This window comes from Pseudophryne corroboree, chromosome 9 (genome assembly GCF_028390025.1).
Source record: "Pseudophryne corroboree isolate aPseCor3 chromosome 9, aPseCor3.hap2, whole genome shotgun sequence".
In the NCBI taxonomy this organism is placed as follows: domain Eukaryota; kingdom Metazoa; phylum Chordata; class Amphibia; order Anura; family Myobatrachidae; genus Pseudophryne; species Pseudophryne corroboree.
The window spans coordinates 252,885,060-252,907,312 of NC_086452.1; the positions used below are offsets into that span (position 1 = coordinate 252,885,060).

At 46.1% G+C, this 22,253-nt stretch overlaps 1 protein-coding gene across 1 annotated transcript in view; it reads left to right on the plus strand.

The window, feature by feature from the left end:
• Positions 1–22,253, plus strand: part of COLGALT2 (collagen beta(1-O)galactosyltransferase 2) — a 265,169-nt gene that overhangs the window by 173,324 nt on the left and 69,592 nt on the right. The window contains exons 6-7 of the mRNA XM_063940210.1: positions 3,538–3,657; positions 11,949–12,025. Of these exons, the coding sequence (XP_063796280.1) occupies positions 3,538–3,657; positions 11,949–12,025 (197 nt within the window). The remainder of the gene's footprint in view (positions 1–3,537; positions 3,658–11,948; positions 12,026–22,253) is intronic.

Here is a 22,253-nt window from a genome sequence, read left to right on the forward strand (position 1 = left end):
CAAATGAGCCCTTTATGACCATCATCTTGTAACAAAGGTACATGTCAAGGACAGGGACATAATAGACAGTAAGATTACATTAGGTACTCTTACGGGGGGAATTCAATTGAACCCCATGGCTAATTATCACACCCAGGCGATTCAATTTGCAAGGATTACCTAATGCATTAATTACTGCAGGTGGACTTTTACTGTCCCCAAGCAAAAAAGCACTGTCAAGGGTTTAACGTGTGTAGAAACCCATTGGGTCCGCCTTTTTATCAGTGGGTTAGTGCGCATTAAACCCTGATTTACTCCGCTAGAGAAAAACCTGTTGGAACGGTACTTAGCCAGTAATAAGCCACGGGTGTAATCCTGCTGGCTAATTGAATTCCTACCTTAGTCGTCGTTTTGCAGGCAGAAGTGGGCACCTGAGTGACTTTAATAAAGGACAATTATTTACCGCCAGATAACTACATTTCTAAAACCTGAAGGCTTCTGAGATACTAAAGTTCAGCTCTGGTGGTTACCTACTGACCATGGTCCAAGGGAAAAAAAATCACAAACAACCAACAGGAAGCTGGATGTCGAATTCTCAATAGGTCAAAGAATCCATCCTTTCTAGATGAAAAAACAGCATGAGGGCTACTGTAGCACAAATCGCAGATTATGTTAATAATGGTAATGAGAGTAATATTTCACAACATAGATGCATGCAACCCTGATGCATATGGGGTCTACATATTCTCAGGACAATCAAAGTGCCTATGAAAACCCATATCCACTGTCAACTGCAGTGCCGTAACTAGACATGCAAGGAACAGCATCGGCGCCCCCCCCCCCCCCTCCACACACACACACCAAATATAAAACAGGGCCAATGCCGCACCCAAAATATAGGGGCGTGGCTTCATGGGGAAGGGGCATGGCCACATAGCTCCCTTTTACACAGTACGGCAAGCAGAGTTCCCTTTTACACGGTATGGCACGTAGAGTTCCCCTTTTACACAGTTCGACAGGTAGAGTCCCATTTTACACATTACGGCAGGTAGAGTCCCATTTTGCACATTACGGCAGGTAGAGTCCCATTTTAGACATTATGGCAGGCAGAGTCCCCCTTTTACATAGTACGACAGGTAGAGTCCCATTTTACACATTAGGCAGGTAGAGTCCCCTTTTACACATTAGGCAGATAAAGTCCCCCTTATATACATTACAGCAGCAGAGTCCCTTTTTAAACATTAGGCAACAGAGCTCTACAGATTAGGCAGGGAGTGTGAGATAGATAGATAGATAGATAGATAGATAGATAGATAGATAGATAGATAGATAGTGTATTACAGCAACAGAGCTCTACACATTAGTCAGGGAGTGTGAGAGAGATAGAGAGTGTGTGAGAGAGAGAGAGAGAGAGAGAGAGAGAGAAAGAATGAGTATGAGCGTGTGGTGTGTGTGTGTGTGTGTGTGTGTGTGTCTGTCTGTCTTACAGCAACAGAACTCTATGCAGGGAGTGTGGGAGAGATAGAGAGTGAGAGAGAGAGAGAGAGAGAGTGTGTGTGTGTGTGTGTGTGTGTGTGTGTGTGTGTGTGTGTGTGTGTGTGTGTGTATTACAGCAAGAGAGCTCTACACATTAGGCAGGGAGTGTGTGAGAGTGCGTGTGGTTTTTTGTTGTTGTTTTTTTTACAGTCACCTCTGTAGCTGATCCAGCATCCAGGCCTGCCAGGCGCAGTCACTCTTGTACAAGCGCTCCCAGTTCCTCTCCATTGCCGGCGGCAGCTCTCACAGGCGGAGCAGCGGCAGCTCTGTTAACGGAGCTGCCGCCTGCAGTAGCGCTCCCACTCACTGTCCAATGCCAGCGGCGGGTCTCACAGGCGGAGAAGCGACAGCTCATTTAACGGAGCTGCCGCCTGCAGTAGCGCTTCCACTCCCTCCTCATTGCCGGTGGCTGGTCTCACAGGCAGTGCGGTGGCGAGTCTCACAGGCAATGCGGGGGCGGGTCTCACAGGCAGTGCGGGGGCGGGTCTCACAGGCAGTGCGGCGGCGGGTCTCACAGGCAGTGCTGCGGCGGGTCTCACAGGCAGTGCGGCTGCCTGCATTAGCACTTCCACTCCCTCTCCATTACCGGCGGCAGGTCTTGGCTGTATAACAACAAATGGTGCCTGGCACCTGCAACACCACCCAAATTTAACTCTCTTTGCAGATGTTATATCTGCCCCACCTGCAGGACACATGGTTTTGCCCATTAGAGAAAGATTTTGCTGTTGCGATCAGGTCTGAATTAGGCTTTATGGGCCCTACACACATGCCGATATTACTGCACGATATGAACGTTATCTCGTTCATTAATGAACGAGATAACGTTCATATCGTGCAGTGTGGAGGCACCAGCGATGAACGATGCGCGGCCCCGCGCTCGTTCATCGCTGGTGACATGTCGGCTGTGCATGCAGGCCAATATGGACGAGATTGTCCATATTTGCCTGCAAGTCTACGGAGCCAGGTGACGGGGGGAGTGAAGAAACTTCACTCCCCCCGTCACTGCCCCCCCGCCGCCGGGTCGCCCGTCGGGCAGCTCGGCTGCACATCGCCGAGTGTGTAGGGCCTATTAAAGCCCTATACTGCCTTGGTCTGCCACTGTATCTATAGGGCTGAATAAATCCACAGACTATTTCACGGTAAGGATGAATGTACCATCCACTCATGTATGCATAATTCCAGAGAAGTCAATCTGTTATTTATTAGCATATGTAAAACTTAAAGACAGTTCATAGTATCCAGCTAGAAAATTGAAGTACATGAGACCACTTCAGTATAAAACCTTACAGATTATTTTGTTTTTCGGGGTATAAACCCGGCGTTGGTATGCTGCCAGGATTCCGGCGTCGGTATGCTGACCGGCGGTCAGGAGACTATCGATCAGCCATACCACACCTACAAAACACAAACCAGTATTACATAGGTCTGCAAACTCGGTCCTCAGGACCCCACACGGTGCATGTTTTGCAGGTAACCCGGCAGGTGCACAGGTGTATTAAATACTCACAGACACATTTTAAAAGGTCTGCAGGTGGAGTTAATTATTTCACTTGTGATTCTGTGAGGAGACCTGCAAAACATGCACTGTGTGGGGTCATGAGGACCGAGTTTGCAGACCTATGCAGTATTAGTAATTAACTGAATCAGAATCTTTTATTAAAGCATCAAATACACTGCCACCTTGTGGTTGTTTGTATTAGTACATATGATGCTAAAGACTCATTTTAACTGTGTATATAGCAGAAATGTAAATAAACTAAAAAATCAGCTATTTACATACAATTTTAAAACTAAATGTGTACCTTTGGAATGTACAAATGGCAGGTTTGTCTGATTTGACTTTGCCTCAGAAATAAGCAAGCTAGGAGTGTCCAGATACAACACAACACTTCTCATTGATAAAATCACGTCTGTTTCAGTCTCTCACAGAAACATTATTATTGTGCAGTCCTAGAACAGAGGTGTACTTATGTGAAACAATGCATCCTTTGCCTTAAATTTTCTTATCTGTATCTTTTCTAGGAATTCAGATGTATATCTGTAATAAGGAGCATTATGGGTATCTTGTTGTACCATTGAAACCACATCAAAACCTAGAAGATGACATTGAGAGCTTCACTCATGTACTGACAGAAGCAATGAGTAAGTGAAATACGGATATATATATTCTATGTATAATAAAAAAAATGCTTAATCTGATCAAGCCAGACAGGAAACTCACAACTAGGTAACAAAGTGTTAATATAAATGCAGCTGAGAATATTTAATATAGTGGGTGTTTTGCCTGGACACACCCTTGTGTGTAAGACAATGAATACAATGAATAACATATTACAGCCTCGTTTTTCCAGTGCATGTTATGCTCAATTTCCTGTCTTTATCACACATGCTCCCTTTCATCATATAACTCACATCTAATACATCTACTCTCACAGATGTGTCATAACTCATTCACATAGTCATTACAAATACGTTATATACTCACACATAGGGGGGAATTCAATTGGGAGTGAGGTTTAGCAAGGTAAAAAAAACTTTTGTCTTGCGCCCAATTTTGGAATACCGCAAGTATGCTCCTGATACCCATAGTATCAAATTTTAAAAAATAATAATGGGGTTTTCAGTGCTGAAAATCCTGCGGTGCATGTAAAGGAAAAAATAAAGACGCTCACTGGTCTGGTACAGAGCCGGATTAAGGCCCCGGGAGGCCTGGGGTACTCCCTCCTCCTTCAGTTCAGCGTGCGGCGCGCCAGTGACTGAGCCGCAGGCTTGCTGAGCCGGACAGCAATTGGATAGCTGAGCCGTCGCTCAGCTGCCCTGACTACACCTGTTAGAGCACTCTTCTTAGAGCTGTAGACAGCGCAGCTGAGCGACGGCTCAGTTGTCCAATTGCTGTCCGGCTCAGCAAGCATGCAGCTCCGTCATTGGTGCGCCGCATGCTGAACTGAAGGAGGAGGAGGGACAGGGCATCGGTGAGCCGGGGCTCGTGAGTGCAGCACCGCAGATCGGATTGAAGAAAGATCCGATCTGTGGTGTGGCAGGGGGCCCTTTTGGAAAGGGTGGCCCGGGGTACGTGTCCCCGGGACCCCCCCCCCCCTTAATCCGGCTCTGGTCTGGTAGTCTCTGCAGCTCTTGGTGGTCTACCCTTCATCTTTACACTAGGACGGGGGCTGCTGGGAGGCTCAAGGCTGCTGGGAGATATAGTTCTCCAAGCTATCTGCCTCACGGGAAGGGGTGGGGGGTCACACACACACACACTCACTCATACACACTTACACAAACTCACACACACTAACACACATTTCTATACTCACCGCTGCTACAGAAGATCCGTCTCCCAACACTGGTTACAGAAGACACCACTTCAAGAGGTGAGTAATTACAAACTAATTAAGCTAATTGGAAACTTCCAATTGCTTAATTAGTATTCGAGGGATGGGGGGTGGTGCCAGGGTCCCAGAGAAAGTCCCGGTGATTTTTCCTATTAATGATTTTAGGAAAAATCAGAATCAGGCACGAGAAAAAAGGTGCAGTGATTTCTTCGTTACTTTTTCAGTCCTGCATTTGAAGTAGCAAAACCCTGTGGTGTTTTTTTTAAATTTCCTGCCCTTAATTGAATTCCCCCCATAATAAGCATTTATTAAGCAAGGGCTTACCAGATTTCACATTTCATTTGTCCCCTGAACAGAGCTATTGCATTCCACAGAGTAGGCTGCACTTACTCTGTAGAATGCCCTCCCATGAACAATAAGACTATACAAACCTTCAAGTATTCCCTGAAAACTCACACCTTCAGACAAGCTTATCAGATTCCAGGACTGCCAACATAACCTTCATAAGCTATCCTACCCAATTACATCCTCTTATATTTTGTCTTTCTTCACTTTCACATCCTCCTGACCCCAGACCAACATTTCTGTGTGACTATATCATACAGCTAGGGCCGGACACTGACCATCTGGCACTTCTGGCATATGCCAGAAGGGCTGGTGGGCCGGTGAGGTTCCACAGAGAGCCGGAAAGTGCACCCACTCGCCCCACTGCCGGCATTCTGACGGACAGGATCCTGGTGTCGGTATACTGACTGCCGGGCCAGCATTCCATCCCCATTGCCTGTATCCAATCCACACTGTATCGGACCCGCACTGTATGCGACCTGCACTATGGGGGTAATTCCAAGTTGATCGCAGCAGGAAATTTTTTAGCAGTTGGGCAAAACCATGTGCACTGCAGGGGGGGGGGGGGGGCAGATATAACATTTGCAGAGAGAGTTTGATTTGGGTGGGTTATTTTGTTTCTGTGCAGGGTAAATACTGGCTGCTTTATTTTTACACTGCAATTTAGATTGCAGATTGAACTCACCACACCCAAATCTAACTCTCTCTGCACATGTTGTATCTGCCTCCCCTGCAGTGCACATGGTTTTGCCCAACTGCTAACAAAGGCCCTCATTCCGAGTCGTTCGCTCGTTCTTTTTTTTCGCATCGCAGTGAAAATCAGCTTAGAGCGCATGCGCAATGTTCGCACTGCGACTGCGCTAAGTAATTCTGCTATGAAGAAAGGATTTTTACTCACGGCTTTTTGTTCGCACCGGCGAACGTAGTGTGATTGACAGGAAATGGGTGTTACTGGGCGGAAACACGGCGTTTTATGGGCGTGTGGCTGAAAACGCTACCGTTTCCGGAAAAAACGCAGGAGTGGCCGGAGAAACAGGGGAGTGTCTGGGCGAACGCTGGGAGTGTTTGTGACGTCAAACCAGGAACGACAAGCACTGAACTGATCGCACAGGCAGAGTAAGTCTGGAGCTACTCTAAAACTGCTAAGTTTTTTTTGTTCGCAATATTGCGTAAACTTCGTTCGCACTTTTAAGATGCTAAGATACACTCCCAGTAGGCGTAGACTAAGCGTGTGTAACTCTGCTAAATTCGCCTTGCGACCGATCAACTCGGAATGAGGGCCAAAGTTCCTGCTGCGATCAACTCAGAATTACCCCCAATATACAATCCGCAATGATATGCTACACAAGATTTTCAGTAAATTTATGTGTTGGATTATTTTCTATTGATAGTACTTGCGAGTTAGTTCGATTGGTTACTGCTAATACGTTACTAATTTGTAAAACATTTTTAAACAGAAATAGCTGCCGCATGTTTGTGCCGCTGCTCTGTTGCTTAGTTTAGCCATCCAGGCATGTTGGTGAACAATATTGTGAGCTGTGAGGTGGTCAAAATTCATTGGAAATGACTGGAAATTAATGTTATTGAGGTTAAGAATACTATAGGAACAAAAACAGGCCAAAATTCTGTAATTAGTTAGTTTTTATGACTTTTCTAATAAAAATACAGATCCAAAAATCAAAACCTGCAAGGGCGGTTTTGGCAAAGCCAATACAGATAAAAAAACATAAAGGAGATACAGATCCAAAACCCATGATTTGGGCCGGCGCACATCCCTAGTTTTAACCCTAGATGCCCAAAATCAATTAAAATCAATAAAAATAGACCTTTAGTAAATATACCCCATGGTGTCTGAAATGTATTAGAAATGTAATGAGCATTGATTAGCGATGACAGGGGATGGATATTCAGACACGCGGAGATGCTGTATCTTATGGGAGTGTTATTGGAGTGTCTCGGGCATGTATCTGAAAGTGGTTGCTTTGAAAGATACTTCATTGCTAACGTTGGTTGACATACTCAGATGTTGAATCTGCACCTAGCATGGGACTGCTGCAGGTATAGATGATGTGACCAATGCTGGCGTCGAAAAATGCACCAAGTGGTATTGGAGCATCTGAAGATGCTCAAACTGGGCATCTTAGTCCTTGCACATTACAGTGACGTAACTACAGCCCCCGCATCCACTGCGGAGGCTTGGAGGCACAGGGCTGCGGGTGCGCCACCGCTGATTCAGTGCATATTCCCATGTGAACTAGCTGTTCGCATGTCAATCTGCTAAATGTCCCTTCCAAAATGGCCTCTGCCATTCAAGAGACAGATGCTAGAGGTCATACTTGACCTCTAGCATCTGACAGAGCCAGGAAGTGCCGGGAGCGCATACTGTAGCGCTGAGTAGCACTGGTGGCATCCTTACACCCTTGGCAACGAGCATGACACAGACAGCATGAAAACTACTGGCAACAAGCATTATACACCCCTGGCAATGAGCATGACACCCAGTGCATGAAACCCCTGGCAACAAGCACTGCCCTTGGCAATGAGCATTACACCCAGTGCATGAAACCCTTGGCAATGAGCATGACACACAATGCCTGATACCCCTGGGAATGAGCATTACACCCAGTGCATAAAACCCCTGGCAACGATCATGACACCCAGTGTATGAAACCCCTGGCAATGAGCAATACACACCCCTGGCAATGAGCATGACACACGGTGCCTGAAACCCCTGGGAATGAGCATTACACCCAGTGCATAAAACCCCTGGCAACGATCATGACACCCAGTGTATGAAACCCCTGGCAACGAGCAATACACACCCCTGGCAATGAGCATGACACCGAAGCATGAAAATCCCAGGCAATGAGTATTACACACCCCTGGCAACGAACGTGACACCCAGCGCATGAAACCCCTGCCAACAAGCATGAAACCCCTGGCAACAAGCAGGTAATTTAAAAGTAATTAGAAGTCTTACTGTGAGGCATAATGTGTAATGGCATTGCGGTGTGTAGCATAATGTATCACGGATATTACAGTGTGCGACATAATGTATAATGGACATTGAAGTGTGTGGCATAATGTGTAATGGGCATTGCAGTGTGTGGCATAATGTGTCACAGGCATTATGGTGTGTGGCATACTGCATCACGGGCATTGCCGTATGTAGTATAATATCTCAGGTGCATTATGTTATGTGGCATAATGTATCACAGGTATTACAGTGTGGGGCATTGCGGTATGTAGTATAATGTCTCAGGGGCATTATGATGTATGGCATAATGTATCACGGGCATTGCAGAGTGTGGCATAATGTATAACGGGTACTGCAGTGTGTGGCATAATGTGTCACAGGCATTACAGTGTGTGGCATAAAGTGTAAGGGACATTATGGTGTGTGGCATAATGTATAACGGGCATTGCAGTGTGTGGCATAATGTTTAACGGGCATTACGGTGTGTGGCATAATGTGTCAGGGGCATTACGGTGTGTGGCATATTGTGTAATGGGCATTACAGTGTGTGGCATAATGTTTAAGGGCCATTGCGGTGTGTGGCAAAATGTCTAAGTGGATTATTATAAGGAGCAAAAATGACAAATAATGTAAGAGGCATGAATCAGAATTAGTTTTTTTTCCTGTGGTGGCCAATGCCTGGGCGTGCAGGTTGTAAAACTAGGGTATAAGGTAGTGTTTTCCTGCAATACCACACCTCCTGCAGAAAAGCCACGCCCCTTTTAGCAAGGCCACATCAAATTCTTTACATTTTCTGATGGCAACTGGGTGGGGGGGGACCAGAAATTGATTTGGCTTGGGGGAAAAAAATTCTAGTTACGCCACTCGAACATTCATACACATGGCTCTACACCATGGAAGTGGCGTCCGACTAATTAGCCCCTAGGCACAAAGCTAAATGCAGATTTGAGGGAAAAAAGTAGTAAAATTGAACAGTCTGCAGTCTGTGATAGGGTGTGTACACACGGTGAGATCCTTGCTATGCCCGATTTTCACTTGCGATTTCCCTTGAACTCCCTGGAGCCCAGATAGCACAGATTTTGACTAACTTTTCTTGAGATATGGACTTTGTGTGCTTTAAATTTTGGCTTATGTGAGATTTGGGCTTATGTGATATGTCATTGACATGTGAGATGAACTAGATAGTACACCGATCTAGCAAGGATTGACTTGCCAGCACAGTCTATCTTTTCTTGCGATGCCGACCTGGCGGGACCGCGCATCGGGATCGAATCGGGATCGCAAGGTGACTTTCACCTTGCGATCTGCACTAACTTTTCTTGCGATTTTGACTATATGGTCAAAATCGAAAGAAAATATCTCACTGTGTGTACATACCCTAAGAGGTAAAAGACGGGTACAGTACGAGTCATGCCTCATTATGCTCTACTTGCCACTTTTTTGCCAAACAAATAACGAATCCTAAGTACGTAGTACACTTTATGTGAACTAAGAAGCACAATTAAGGAAAAAGTATCAAAATATGGACAGAAGAGTTATCACGCCAGGCATAAAGTACAATAAGGATATGTGTATGAGCACACATCTGCACATGCATACATACATAAATACATACATACATAAAAGGCGCAATAAGGATATGTGTATGAGCAAGCATCTGCACATGCTCAGGGCCGTAACTGGGGGGGGGGGGGGGGAAGGATTTGAGGGGGGCGTCAATGAGTTACAGAGAAGCAGTTGTTGTTGTTTTTTTTACCGGCAGTGCTGTGCTGCTACAGTGAGACAGCAGACAGCTCCCGGGGCAATGTATCTTACCCATCTGTCTGCCCGCAACTGGCTCCGACGCTGTGCAGGTGAGCTCCAGTACCTGGGATCTCTCCCATGTCGGCTACTGTCTTACACTCTCTTCTTTGCCATGCAATGCTGCGACTACCATGCGGTGCACCGTACAAGCTATAGGCGCCCAGTTAGCAGTATCAACCTCTGCTTTGCCTCCCAGATGGGGGGATTTGGTGTAGTTTATAGGGAGGTGTAGTGCAGTGATGTAGTGTACCAAATAGGGTATGTAGTGTGGTCATGTATTGCAGTATATAGGGGCATGTAGTGCGCTGATGTGGTGTAGCATATAATGGGATGTAGTGTAGTGATGTAGTGTAGCATATAGGGTATGTAGTGTAGTGATGTAGTTCAGCGTTTAGGGGATGTAGTATAGTGATGTAGTGCAGTGGATAGGGGAGTAGCGCAGTGATGAAGTGTTATGATATAGTGCAATGTATGGGGTCACACAGAGGAGCATGTAATTGAACACGCTGGTGGGTCATGTGACGCATAGGGCATTTGAGGCACATAGCGTAATATTGTCCAGTAGTATCCCGTTTTCAAAAACTTTTTGATAATCTGATTATTTTAGTCTCATAGGGTTTGTTTTTTTTGTGTGATTTTTATTTTGTATTTTTTTTTTTTGGGGGGGGGGGGGGTGTGTGTGGGGGAGGGGGGTGCCAAATGTCTGCCTTGCCCCGGGTGACAAAAATCATAGTTTCGGACCTGACATGCTTACATACATACATACATACAGACATACATACTTACTAATCTTGTTAAGCAGTTCTAAAACACTATTATGTATTCTCAACTGGCTGTAAAATCCTCTTCTGTCAAAACCAAGATCTGAATGTGAGATTACCACTGATATGGCTTTGTAATATGAGATGTTTCATTTGTCCTTTATATATGGGAATCTTCACTGAAGCGTATGGCAGTATCTGTTGAACTGTAAATTCTATTTCTGTTGTCTAGCAATGTCATTTTATCTACATAAGTGTTGAATTACACTTTTACAAACTTATCAGTCTCCCCCTCCATACCTCCCAATATTTTTGTCGCCTAAATCCGGGAATTCACAGCCAAAAGGGGGTGGGGGCCTTGTGGAATGGGTGTGGCTTCTCAGAAATCGCATGCCACGCCCCCAGTTTCCGTCACTGTGGGGGCATGCCCAGAGCTCTGTGAGCTGCTGGCAATGCCCAGACAATGTGATCCTTGCATTTTACAAGGGAAATGGGTGGAATTCAGTTAGCCGCAGGGTTTACCCCGCATCTAATTGATCGCGCTGCCTGATTGAATTAGCTGCAGGAACCCCACACGATAATCCACATTAATGTACTCCTCTGCATTTAACATGCAGGGAAATACATTAGAGTCCTCATTTTTTGTGGACTCAGTAAGTTTTCACATGTTACAGTACCAGTGGTTTTACAGTGCGGGGAAAAGGCTAATTAATTGTGTGTGCCAGGCCTAGGGTCTGCGTCATCGGATGCAGTCTTCCTGGTCGGGGCTGACGGATCCTTTGGTTTACACACACTGACTGTGGTCTGCTATCATCAGGAGTTGTGACTGATAGTCGCGATTGGTGATCGGAGGCTGTGTCCTCAGAAGCAACACTCGGATCTTGCAGATGCATGCAGAGGTGTCTATCTCCATCAGACGCCTCCAGCTGCATTTGCATTTTATTTGTACAGAATTACACAGCTGCTTCTCTGCAGCTATGCGATTCCTTACAAATCGGAATCAGGCCCATGGTGTACAGCAAATGCAGACCTCTGGTCCAGGTGGCAAACACAATCATGAAATGGCTCCTGACATTCTTCTAACCCTGCTACAATATGTACAAAAAATAATTTGGTGTGGTCATTTCCTTAAAAAGTGAATTTGGTGCTATTTGTAATAAAAATTTAGCTGTTGGGTCCTTTTCTTTTGTAATCTTTATCTCTAATGTCTTTTAGTTGATCGCCCTCCTCTGGAAACATCACGTTATGTGTATGTGCCACCAAAACATTCGGACAAGATGGGGTTTGACGAGGTTAGTTTTATTTTGTATTACATACAAAGTTTTCTTTTGTGTGAACTTGCTGAAAGGAAACAAAGCACTCTAACTGTATTGTTTGTGTGGCCATGCAGTAGATACCTGTATTTACAGATGATGCTCTATGTTAGCTCTGGAAAACAATGGTCAATAGAATTAAAGGGGTCAATCCTGTTAGCTGCAATGTACCATTGCCGCAGTATTTCAACCCGATCTCACACCCTTCGCAGGCTGAAATCAGCCCCAATTTCCACAAAATTGCTCTGTGGCGCAGTGAGCACTTTTGTGGGAATTTAAGGCACATACACACAAGCTAGACACACAGGCTATTTTACATGTTTAGTTGTTTGAGAACATAGGCTTATCTTCATAAGGAACATCGGTTTATGTTCAGAACATGAGGCCCCCTGGATTAGCGTAAATAACCTGCCTCAGAACATCATTAAACTTGTTCAGAACATTAAAAAGTGGACCCGTCGCGAGCTCGCTCTGCTCACCACGCTTCGAGCCCGTTGCCTCACTCTGCTTCGTTCTCCACAGGTTACTATTCCCATTAGATGTCCGTGTGGATAGTGAAACTGATAGCCCAGGGGTCCCATGTTCTGAATTTGAGCCAGGAACATCTTACCTATTTTGAGGTCGGTTTCAGAAGTCAGTAAACACTAGCAGGACCGCCACAAGAAGGGTAATTGGAGGACAAATGTATGGGACCCAGATTGATGGTTGCCCTTTGGCACCATGATCCTGGCCACAAACTAGTGATGAGCGGGTTCGGTTCCTTGGAATCCGAACCCCGCCGAACTTCACCCTTTTTTGCACGGGTCCGAGCAGACTCGGATCCTCCCGCCTTGCTCGGTTAACCCGAGCGCGCCCGAACATCATCATCCCGCGGTCGGATTCTCGCGAGATTCGTATTCTATATAAGGAGCCGCGCGTCGCCGCCATTTTTCACTTGTGCATTGGAGATGATCGTGAGAGGACGTGGCTGGCGTCCTCTCAGTTTCTATGTTCAGTGTGCTGCAAATATCTGTGCTCAGTGTGCTGCAAATATCTGTGCTCAGTGTGCTGCAAATATCTACGTTCTCTTCCTGAAAAACGCTCCATATCTGTGCTCAGTGTGCTGCAAATGTCTGTGCTCAGTGTGCTAATTGCTTTATTGTGGGGACTGGGGACCAGCAGTATTATATAGTAGGAGGACAGTGCAGAGTTTTGCTGACCAGTGACCACCAGTATACGTTCTCTGCCTGAAAAACGCTCCATATCTGTGCTGCATTGTAGTATATAGTAGGAGGACAGTGCAGAATTTTGCTGACCACCAGTATATATATAGCAGTACGGTACAGTAGTCCACTGCTCTACCTCTGTGTCGTCAAGTATACTATCCATCCATACCTGTGGTGCATTTAAGTTTTGCACAGTATATATATAGTAGGAGGACAGTGCATAATTTGCTGACCACCAGTATATAATATATAGCAGTACGGTACAGTAGGCCACTGCTCTACCTACCTCTGTGTCATCAAGTATACTATCCATCCATCCCTGTGGTGCATTTAAGTGGTGCGGTGTATATATAGTAGGAGGACAGTGCATAATTTTGCTGACCACCAGTATATAATATATAGCAGTACGGTACAGTAGGCCACTGCTCTACCTACCTCTGTGTCGTCAAGTATACTATCCATCCATCCCTGTGGTGCATTTAAGTGGTGCGGTGTATATATAGTAGAAGGGCAGTGCATAATTTTGCTGACCGCCAGTATATAATATATAGCAGTACAGTACAGTAGGCCACTGCTCTACCTACCTCTGTGCCGTCAAGTATACTATCCATCCATACCTGTGGTGCATTTCAGTTGTGCGCAGTATATATAGTAGTAGGCCATTGCTATTGATATATTACTGGCATATAATTCCACACATTAAAAAATGGATAACAAAAATGTGGAGGGTAAAATAGTGAAAGATCAAGATCCACTTCCACCTCGTGCTGAAGCTGCTGCCACTAGTCATGGCCGAGACGATGAAATGCCATCAACGTTGTCTGCCAAGGCCGATGCCCAATGTCATAGTAGAGAGCATGTAAAATCCAAAAGAATAAAGCTCAGTAAAATGACCCAAAAATCTAAATCAAAATCGTCTGAGGAGAAGCGTAAACTTGCCAATGTGCCATTTACGACACGGAGTGGCAAGAAACGTCTGAGGGCCTGGCCTATGTTCATTGCTAGTGGTTCAGCTTCACATGAGGATGGAAGCACTCATCCTCCAGCTAGAAAACTTAAAAGAATTAAGATGGCAAAAGCACAGCAAAGAACTGTGCGTTCTTCTAAATCACAAATCCCCAAGGAGAGTCCAATTGTGTCGGTTGCGATGCCTGACCTTCCCAACACTGGGCGGGAAGAGGTGGCACCTTCTACCATTTGCACGCCCCCTGCAAGTGCTGGAAGGAGCACCCGCAGTCCAGTTCCTGATAGTCAAATTGAAGATGTCACTGTTGAAGTACACTAGGATGAGGATATGGGTGTTGCCGGCGCTGGGGAGGAAATTGACAAGGAGGATTCTGATGGTGAGGTGGTTTGTTTAAGTCAGGCACCCGGGGAGACACCTGTTGTCCGTGGGACGAATATGGCCATTGACATGCCTGGTCAAAATACAAAAAAAAATCACCTCTTCGGTGTGGAATTATTTCAACAGAAATGCGGACAACTGGTGTCAAGCCGTGTGTTGCCTTTGTCAAGCTGTAATAAGTAGGGGTAAGGACGTTAACCACCTAGGAACATCCTCCCTTATATGTCACCTGGAGCGCATTCATCAGAAGTCATTGACAAGTTCAAAAACTTTGGGTGACAGCGGAAGCAGTCCACTGCCAACTAAATCCCTTCCTCTTGTAACCAAGCTCCTGCAAACCACACCACCAATTCCCTCAGTGTCAATTTCCTCCTTAGACAGGAAAGCCAATAGTCCTGCAGGCCATGTCACTGTCAAGTCTGACGAGTCCTCTCCTGCCTTGGATTCCTCCGATGCATCCTTTTAGTGTAACGCCTACTGCTGCTGGTGCTGCTGTTGTTGCTGCTGGGAGTCGATCGTCATCCCAGAGGGGAAGTCGGAAGACCACTTGTACTACTTCCAGTAAGCAATTGACTGTCCAACAGTCCTTTGCGAGGAAGATGAAATATCACAGCAGTCATCCTGCTGCAAAGCGGATAACTCAGGCCTTGGCAGCCTGGGTGGTGAGAAACGTGTTTCCGGTATCCACCGTTAATTCACAGGGAACTAGAGAATTGATTGAGGTACTGTGTCCCCGGTACCAAATACCATCTAGGTTCCATTTCTCTAGGCAGGCGATACCGAAAATGTACACAGACGTCAGAAAAAGAGTCACCAGTGTCCTAAAAAATGCAGTTGTGCCCAATGTCCACTTAACCACTGACATGTGGACAAGTGGACCAGGGCAGACTCAGGACTATATGACTGTGACAGCCCACTGGGTAGATGTATTGCCTCCCGCAGCAAGAACAGCAGCGGCGTCACCAGTAGCAGCATCTCGCAAACGCCAACTCTTTCCTAGGCAGGCTACGCTTTGTATCACCGCTTTCCATAAGAGGCACACAGCTGACAACCTCTTACGGAAACTGAGGAACATCAGCGCAGAATGGCTTACCCCAATTGGACTCTCCTGGGGATTTGTGACATCGGACAACACCAACAATAATGTGCGTGCATTACATCTGGGCAAATTCCAGCACGTCCCATGTTTTGCACATACATTGAATTTGGTGGTGCAGAATTATTTGAAAAATGACAGGGGCATGCAAGAGATGCTGTCGGTGGCCCGAAGAATTGCGGGCCACTTTCGGCATTCAGCCACCGCGTGCCAAAGACTGGAGCACCAGCAAACACTCCTGAACCTGCCCTGCCATCATCTGAAGCAAGAGGTGGTAACGAGGTGGAATTCAACCCTCTATATGCTACAGAGGATGGAGGAGCAGCAAAAGGCCATTCAAGCCTATACAGCTACCTACGATATAGGCAAAGGAGGGGGAATGCACCTGACTCAAGCACAGTGGAGAATGATTTCAACGTTGTGCAAGGTTCTGCAACCCTTTGAACTTGCCACACGTGAAGTCAGTTCAGACACTGCCAGCCTGAGTCAGGTCATTCCCCTCATCAGGCTTTTGCAGAAGAAGAGATTGAAGGAGGAGCTAAAACAGAGCGATTCCGCTAGGCATGTGGGACTTGTGGATGGAGCCCTTAATTCGCTTAACCAGGATTCACGGGTGGTCAATCTGTTGAAATCAGAGCACTACATTTTGGCCACCGTACTCGATCCTAGATTTAAAACCTACGTTGTATCTCTCTTTCTGGCAGACACAAGTCTGCAGAGGTTCAAAGACCTGCTGGTGAGAAAATTGTCAAGTCAAGCGGAACGTGACCCATCAACAGCTCCTCCTTCACATTCTCCCGCAACTGGGGCTGCGAGGAAAAGGCTAAGAATTCCGAGCCCACCCGCTGGCGGTGATGCAGGGCAGTCTGGAGCGAGTGCTGACATCTGGTCCGGACTGAAGGACCTGCCAACGATTACTGACATGTCGTCTACTGTCACTTCATATGATTCTGTCACCATTGAAAGAATGGTGGAGGATTATATGAGTGACCGCATCCAAGTAGGCACGTCAGACAGTCCGTACGTATACTGGCAGGAAAAAGAGGCAATTTGGAGGCCCTTGCACAAACTGGCTTTATTTTACCTAAGTTGCCCCCCCTCCAGTGTGTACTCCGAAAGAGTGTTTAGTGCAGCCGCTCACTTTGTCAGCAATCGGCGTACGAGGTTACTTCCAGAAAATGTGGAGAAGATGATGTTCATCAAAATTAATTATAATCAATTCCTCCGTGGAGACATTCACCAGCAATTGCCTCCAGAAAGTACACAGGGACCTGAGATGGTGGATTCCAGTAGGGACGAATTAATAATCTGTGAGGAGGGGGATGTACACAGTGAAAGGAGTGAGGAATCGGACGATGAGGAGGAGGTGGACATCTTGCCTCTGTAGAGCCAGTTTGTGCAAGGAGAGATTGATTGCTTCTTTTTTGGTGGGGGCCCAAACCAACCAGTCATTTCAGTCACAGTTGTGTGGCAGACCCTGTCGCTGAAATGATGGGTTTGTTAAAGTGTGCATGTCCTGTTTATACAACATAAGGGTGGGTGGGAGGGCCCAAGGACAATTCCATCCTGCACCTCTTTTTTCTTTCATTTTTCTTTGCATCATGTGCTGTTTGGGGACTATTTTTTGAAGTGCCATCCTGTCTGACACTGCAGTGCCACTCCTACATGGGCCAGGTGTTTGTGTCGGCCACTTGGGTCGCTTAGCTTAGTCACACAGCTACCTCATTGCACCTCTTTTTTTTCTTTGCATCATGTGCAGTTTGGGGACTATTTTTTTGAAGTGCCATCCTGTCTGACACAGCAGTGCCACTCCTAGACATGCCAGGTGTTTGTGTCGGCCACTTGGGTCGCTTAGCTTACTCACACAGCTACCTCATTGCACCTCTTTTTTTCTATGCATCATGTGCTGTTTGGGGACAATTTTTTTGAAGTGCCATCCTGTCTGACACTGCAGTGCCACTCCTAGATGGGCCAGGTGTTTGTGTCGGCCACTTGGGTCTCTTGGCTTAGTCACACAGCTACCTCATTGTGCCTCTTTTTTTCTTTGCATCATGTGCTGTTTGGGGACTATTTTTTTGAAGTGCCATCCTGTCTGACACTGCAGTGCCACTCCTAGATGGGCCAGGTGTTTGTGTCGGCCACTTGGGTCACTTAGCTTAGTCACATAGCTACCTCATTGCGCCTCTTTTTTTCTTTGCATCATGTGCTGTTTGGGGACTATTTTTTTGAAGTGCCATCCTGTCTGGCACTGCAGTGCCACTCCTAGATGTGCCAGGTGTTTGTGTCGGCCACTTGGGTCGCCTAGCTTAGTCACACAGCTACCTCATTGCGCCTCTTTTTTTCTTTGCATCATGTGCTGTTTGGGGACTATATTTTTGAAGTGCCATCCTGTCCGACACTGCAGTGCCACTCCTAGATGGGCCAGGTGTTTGTGTCGGTCACTTGGGTCGCTTAGCTTAGTCACACAGCTACCTCATTGCGCCTCTTTTTTTCTTTGCATCATGTGCTGTTTGGGGACTATTTTTTTGAAGTGCCATCCTGTCTGACACTGCAGTGCCACTCCTAGATGGGCCAGGTGTTTGTGTCGGCCACTTGGGTCGCTTAGCTTAGTCACACAGCTACCTCATTGCACCTCTTTTTTTCTTTGCATCATGTGCTGTTTGGGGACAATTTTTTTGAAGTGCCATCCTGTCTGACACTGCAGTGCCACTCCTAGACGGGCCAGGTGTTTGTGTCGGCCACTTGGGTTGCTTAGCTTAGTCACACAGCTACCTCATTGTGCCTCTTTTTTTCTTTGCATCACGTGCTGTTTGGGGACTATTTTTTTGAAGTGCCATCCTGTCTGACACTGTAGTGCCACTCCTAGATGGGCCAGGTGTTTGTGTCGGCCACTTAGGTCACTTAGCTTAGTCACACAGCTACCTCATTGCGCCTCTTTTTTTCTTTGCATCATGTGCTGTTTGGGGACTATTTTTTTGAAGTGCAATCCTGTCTGACACTGCAGTGCCACTCCTAGATGGGCCAGGTGTTTGTGTCGGCCACTTGGGTCGCTTAGCTTAGTCACACAGCTACCTCATTGCGCCTCTTTTTTTTCTTTGCATCATGTGCTGTTTGGGGACAATTTTTTTAATCTGCCATCCTGTCTGACACTGCAGTGCCACTCCTAGATGGGCCAGGTGTTTGTGTCGGCCACTTGGGTCGCTTAGCTTAGTCACACAGCTACCTCATTGCGCCTCTTTTTTTTCTTTGCATCATGTGCGGTTTGGGGACTATTTTTTTAAAGTGCCATCCTGTCTGACACTGCAGTGCCACTCCTAGATGGGCCAGTTGTTTGTGTCGGCCACTTGGGTCGCTTAGCTTAGTCACACAGCTACCTCATTGCGCCTCTTTTTTTCATTGCATCATGTGCTGTTTGGGGACAATTTTTTTAATCTGCCATCCTGTCTGACACTGCAGTGCCTTTCCTAGATGGGCCAGGTGTTTGTGTCGGTCACTTGGGTCGCTTAGCTTAGTCATTCAGCGACCTCGGTGCAAATTTTAGGACTAAAAATAATAATGTGAGGTGTTCAGAATAGACTGGAAATGAGTGTAAATTATGGTTATTGAGGTTAATAATACTATGGGATCAAAATGACCCTCAAATTCTATGATTTAAGCTGTTTTTGAGGGTTTTTTGTAAAAAAAACACCCGAATCCAAAACACACCCGAATCCGACAAAAAATTTTCAGGGAGGTTTTGCCAAAACGCGTCCGAATCCAAAACACGGCCGCGGAACCGAATCCAAAACCAAAGCACAAAACCCGAAAAATTTCCGGTGCACATCACTACCACAAACTGCTTCTTATTCGCAAGCAGATGTCTGTCAGTGCTGAAATATTATTTGTAGAGATGTGTGGCGGGCACTTTTCGTGTTTTGGTTTGGTTTCTGGTTCCATGCTCATGTTTTGGATCTGATTGGTTTTGCCAAAACCACCCTTTCATGTTTTGGTTTTGGTTTTGGATCTGGATGATTTTTTTTTCAAAAAACATAAAAACAGCTAAAATCACAGAATTTTGGGGTAATTTTGATCCTACTGTATTATTAACCTCAGTAACATTCATTTCCACTAATTTCCAGTCTATTCTGAACAGCTCATACCTCACAATATTGTATTTAGTACAAAATCTAGGGTTGGCACTGCAGTCCCACTGCACTAATGGTGGATACCGGATGCACGTCTAACACCAACATAGCTGTCAAGGCCTCAGTTATCCGCTTTGCAACAGGATGACTGCTGTCATATTTCATCTTCCTCGCAAAGGACTGTTGGACAGTCATTTGCTTAGTTGAAGTAGTACAAGTGGTCTTCTGACTTCCCCTCTGGGATGACGATCGACTCCCAGCAGCAACAACAGCAGCAGCAGTAGGAGGAAGTGGTTCTTGATCTTTCCCTATTTTATCCTCCAAATTTTTGTTCTCGATTATTTTTCTGGAGTTATATAACAAAATGCAGCAAAGGAGAGCGTACCTCTACACCACACAGGGCAAACCCTGTAAAAATTATTTGGATTAAATATTAATAACCCGTTTATTTGGAGTACATAATATACAGCACAGGACAGCACCACTGAACTAATATGGCAGTACCACTGGACTGGATTTATACGCCAGTACCACTGGATTTATACGGCAGTACCACTTGACATATACGTCAGTATCACTGGACTGGATTTATACGGCAGTACCACTGGACATATACGGCAGTATCAGTGGAATTATACGGCAGTACCACTGGAGTTATAGCGCAGTACCACTGGACTGGATTTATACGGCAGTAGCACTGGAATTATAGGGCTGTAGCACTGGAATTATACGGCAGTACCACTGGAATTATACGGCAGTACCACTGGAATTATACGGCAGTATCACTGGACATATACGGCAGTATCACTGGAATTATATGGCAGTACCACTGGACTTATACAGCAGTATCACTGGACTGGATTTATTTGGCAGTACAACTGGACAAATACGGCAGTATCACTGGACATATACGGCAGTATCAATGAACAGGATTTATACACCAGTACCACTGGATTTATACGGCAGTACCACTGGACATATACGGCAGTATCACTGGAATTATATGGCAGTACCACTGGACATATACGGCAGTTTCACTGGATTTATATTGCAGTACCACTGGACATATATGGCAGTATCACTGGACTGGATTTGTACGCCAGTACCACTGGATTTATACAGCAGTACCACTGGACATATACGGCAGTATCACTGGAATTATATGGCAGTACCACTGGACATATACGGCAGTATCACTGGATTTATACAGCAGTACCGCTGGACATATACGGCAGTATCACTGGACATATACAGCAATATCACTGGACATATACAGCAGTACCACTGGACATTTACAGCAGCACAGGGACACCACCACTGGACTGATGCAGGACAACACAGCACCACTGCAATGGACTGAACTTATACAGCAGTACTGGACATATGGCAGCAGAGGACACCACCACTGTGACTGGACTGATGCAGCACAAGACACTACCACTGGACTGATGCAGCACAACACAGCACCATTGGACTGGACTAATACATAAGAACTGGACATATGGCAGCAGAGGACACCACCGCTGTGACTGGACTGATGCAGCACAAGACACTATCACTGTACTGATGCAGGACAACACAGCACCACTGCACTGGACTTATACAGCTACACTGGACATATGACAGCGGAGCACACCACCACTGTGACTGGACTGATGCAGCATAAGACACTACACTGAACTGAGCAGCACAAGACAGCACTGGAATCGCCACCCCAATTTCCCTCCCGCACAGACACTGAGGACGGAGACACATCCTTTCGCTACACTCTCCATGGCGGTGACGCGCAGCTCCTTATATGGAATCCAAACCCCACAAGAATCCAACAGCGGGATGATGATGTTTTGCCTTGTTCTGGTTTCCGAGTCAGGCGGGAAAACCCGAGCCGGACTCGGATCCAGGCTCGGGTAGTGACGTTCGTCGGGGGTTCGGTTCGCAGGAAACCGAACTCGCTCATCCCTAATCATTTGGTACATGTTAGCCGCACCCTCAGTTGCACCTTTGATACCCCTATGGCAAGTGCAGTTTCTCCATCTGAGTATGGCCTCCTATATCAACTGCTAAACATCTGTATATGCAGACACTGTCACCAACACACCGGCGACACTCCCATGACATGCCCACACGACAAACATTTTGTGTGTGTGGTAAGCCGCCATGTGTCTCAGGGCTAGATGCATCATTGCTTGGAAAGTGATAAAATGGAGAGTGAAAAAGTGCCAGCCAATCAGCTCCTAACTGCCATTTTTCAAACACAGCCTGTGACATGGCAGGTAGAACCTGATTGGCTGGTACTTTTTCACTCTCCATTTTATCACTTTCCAAGCGATGATGCATCTAGCCCTCAATCACAAAAACGCCTTTCTACATACACTGATGCGTACACAATGCCATTATGCATACAGTCATGCATACACAACACCTTGGTGCATACACT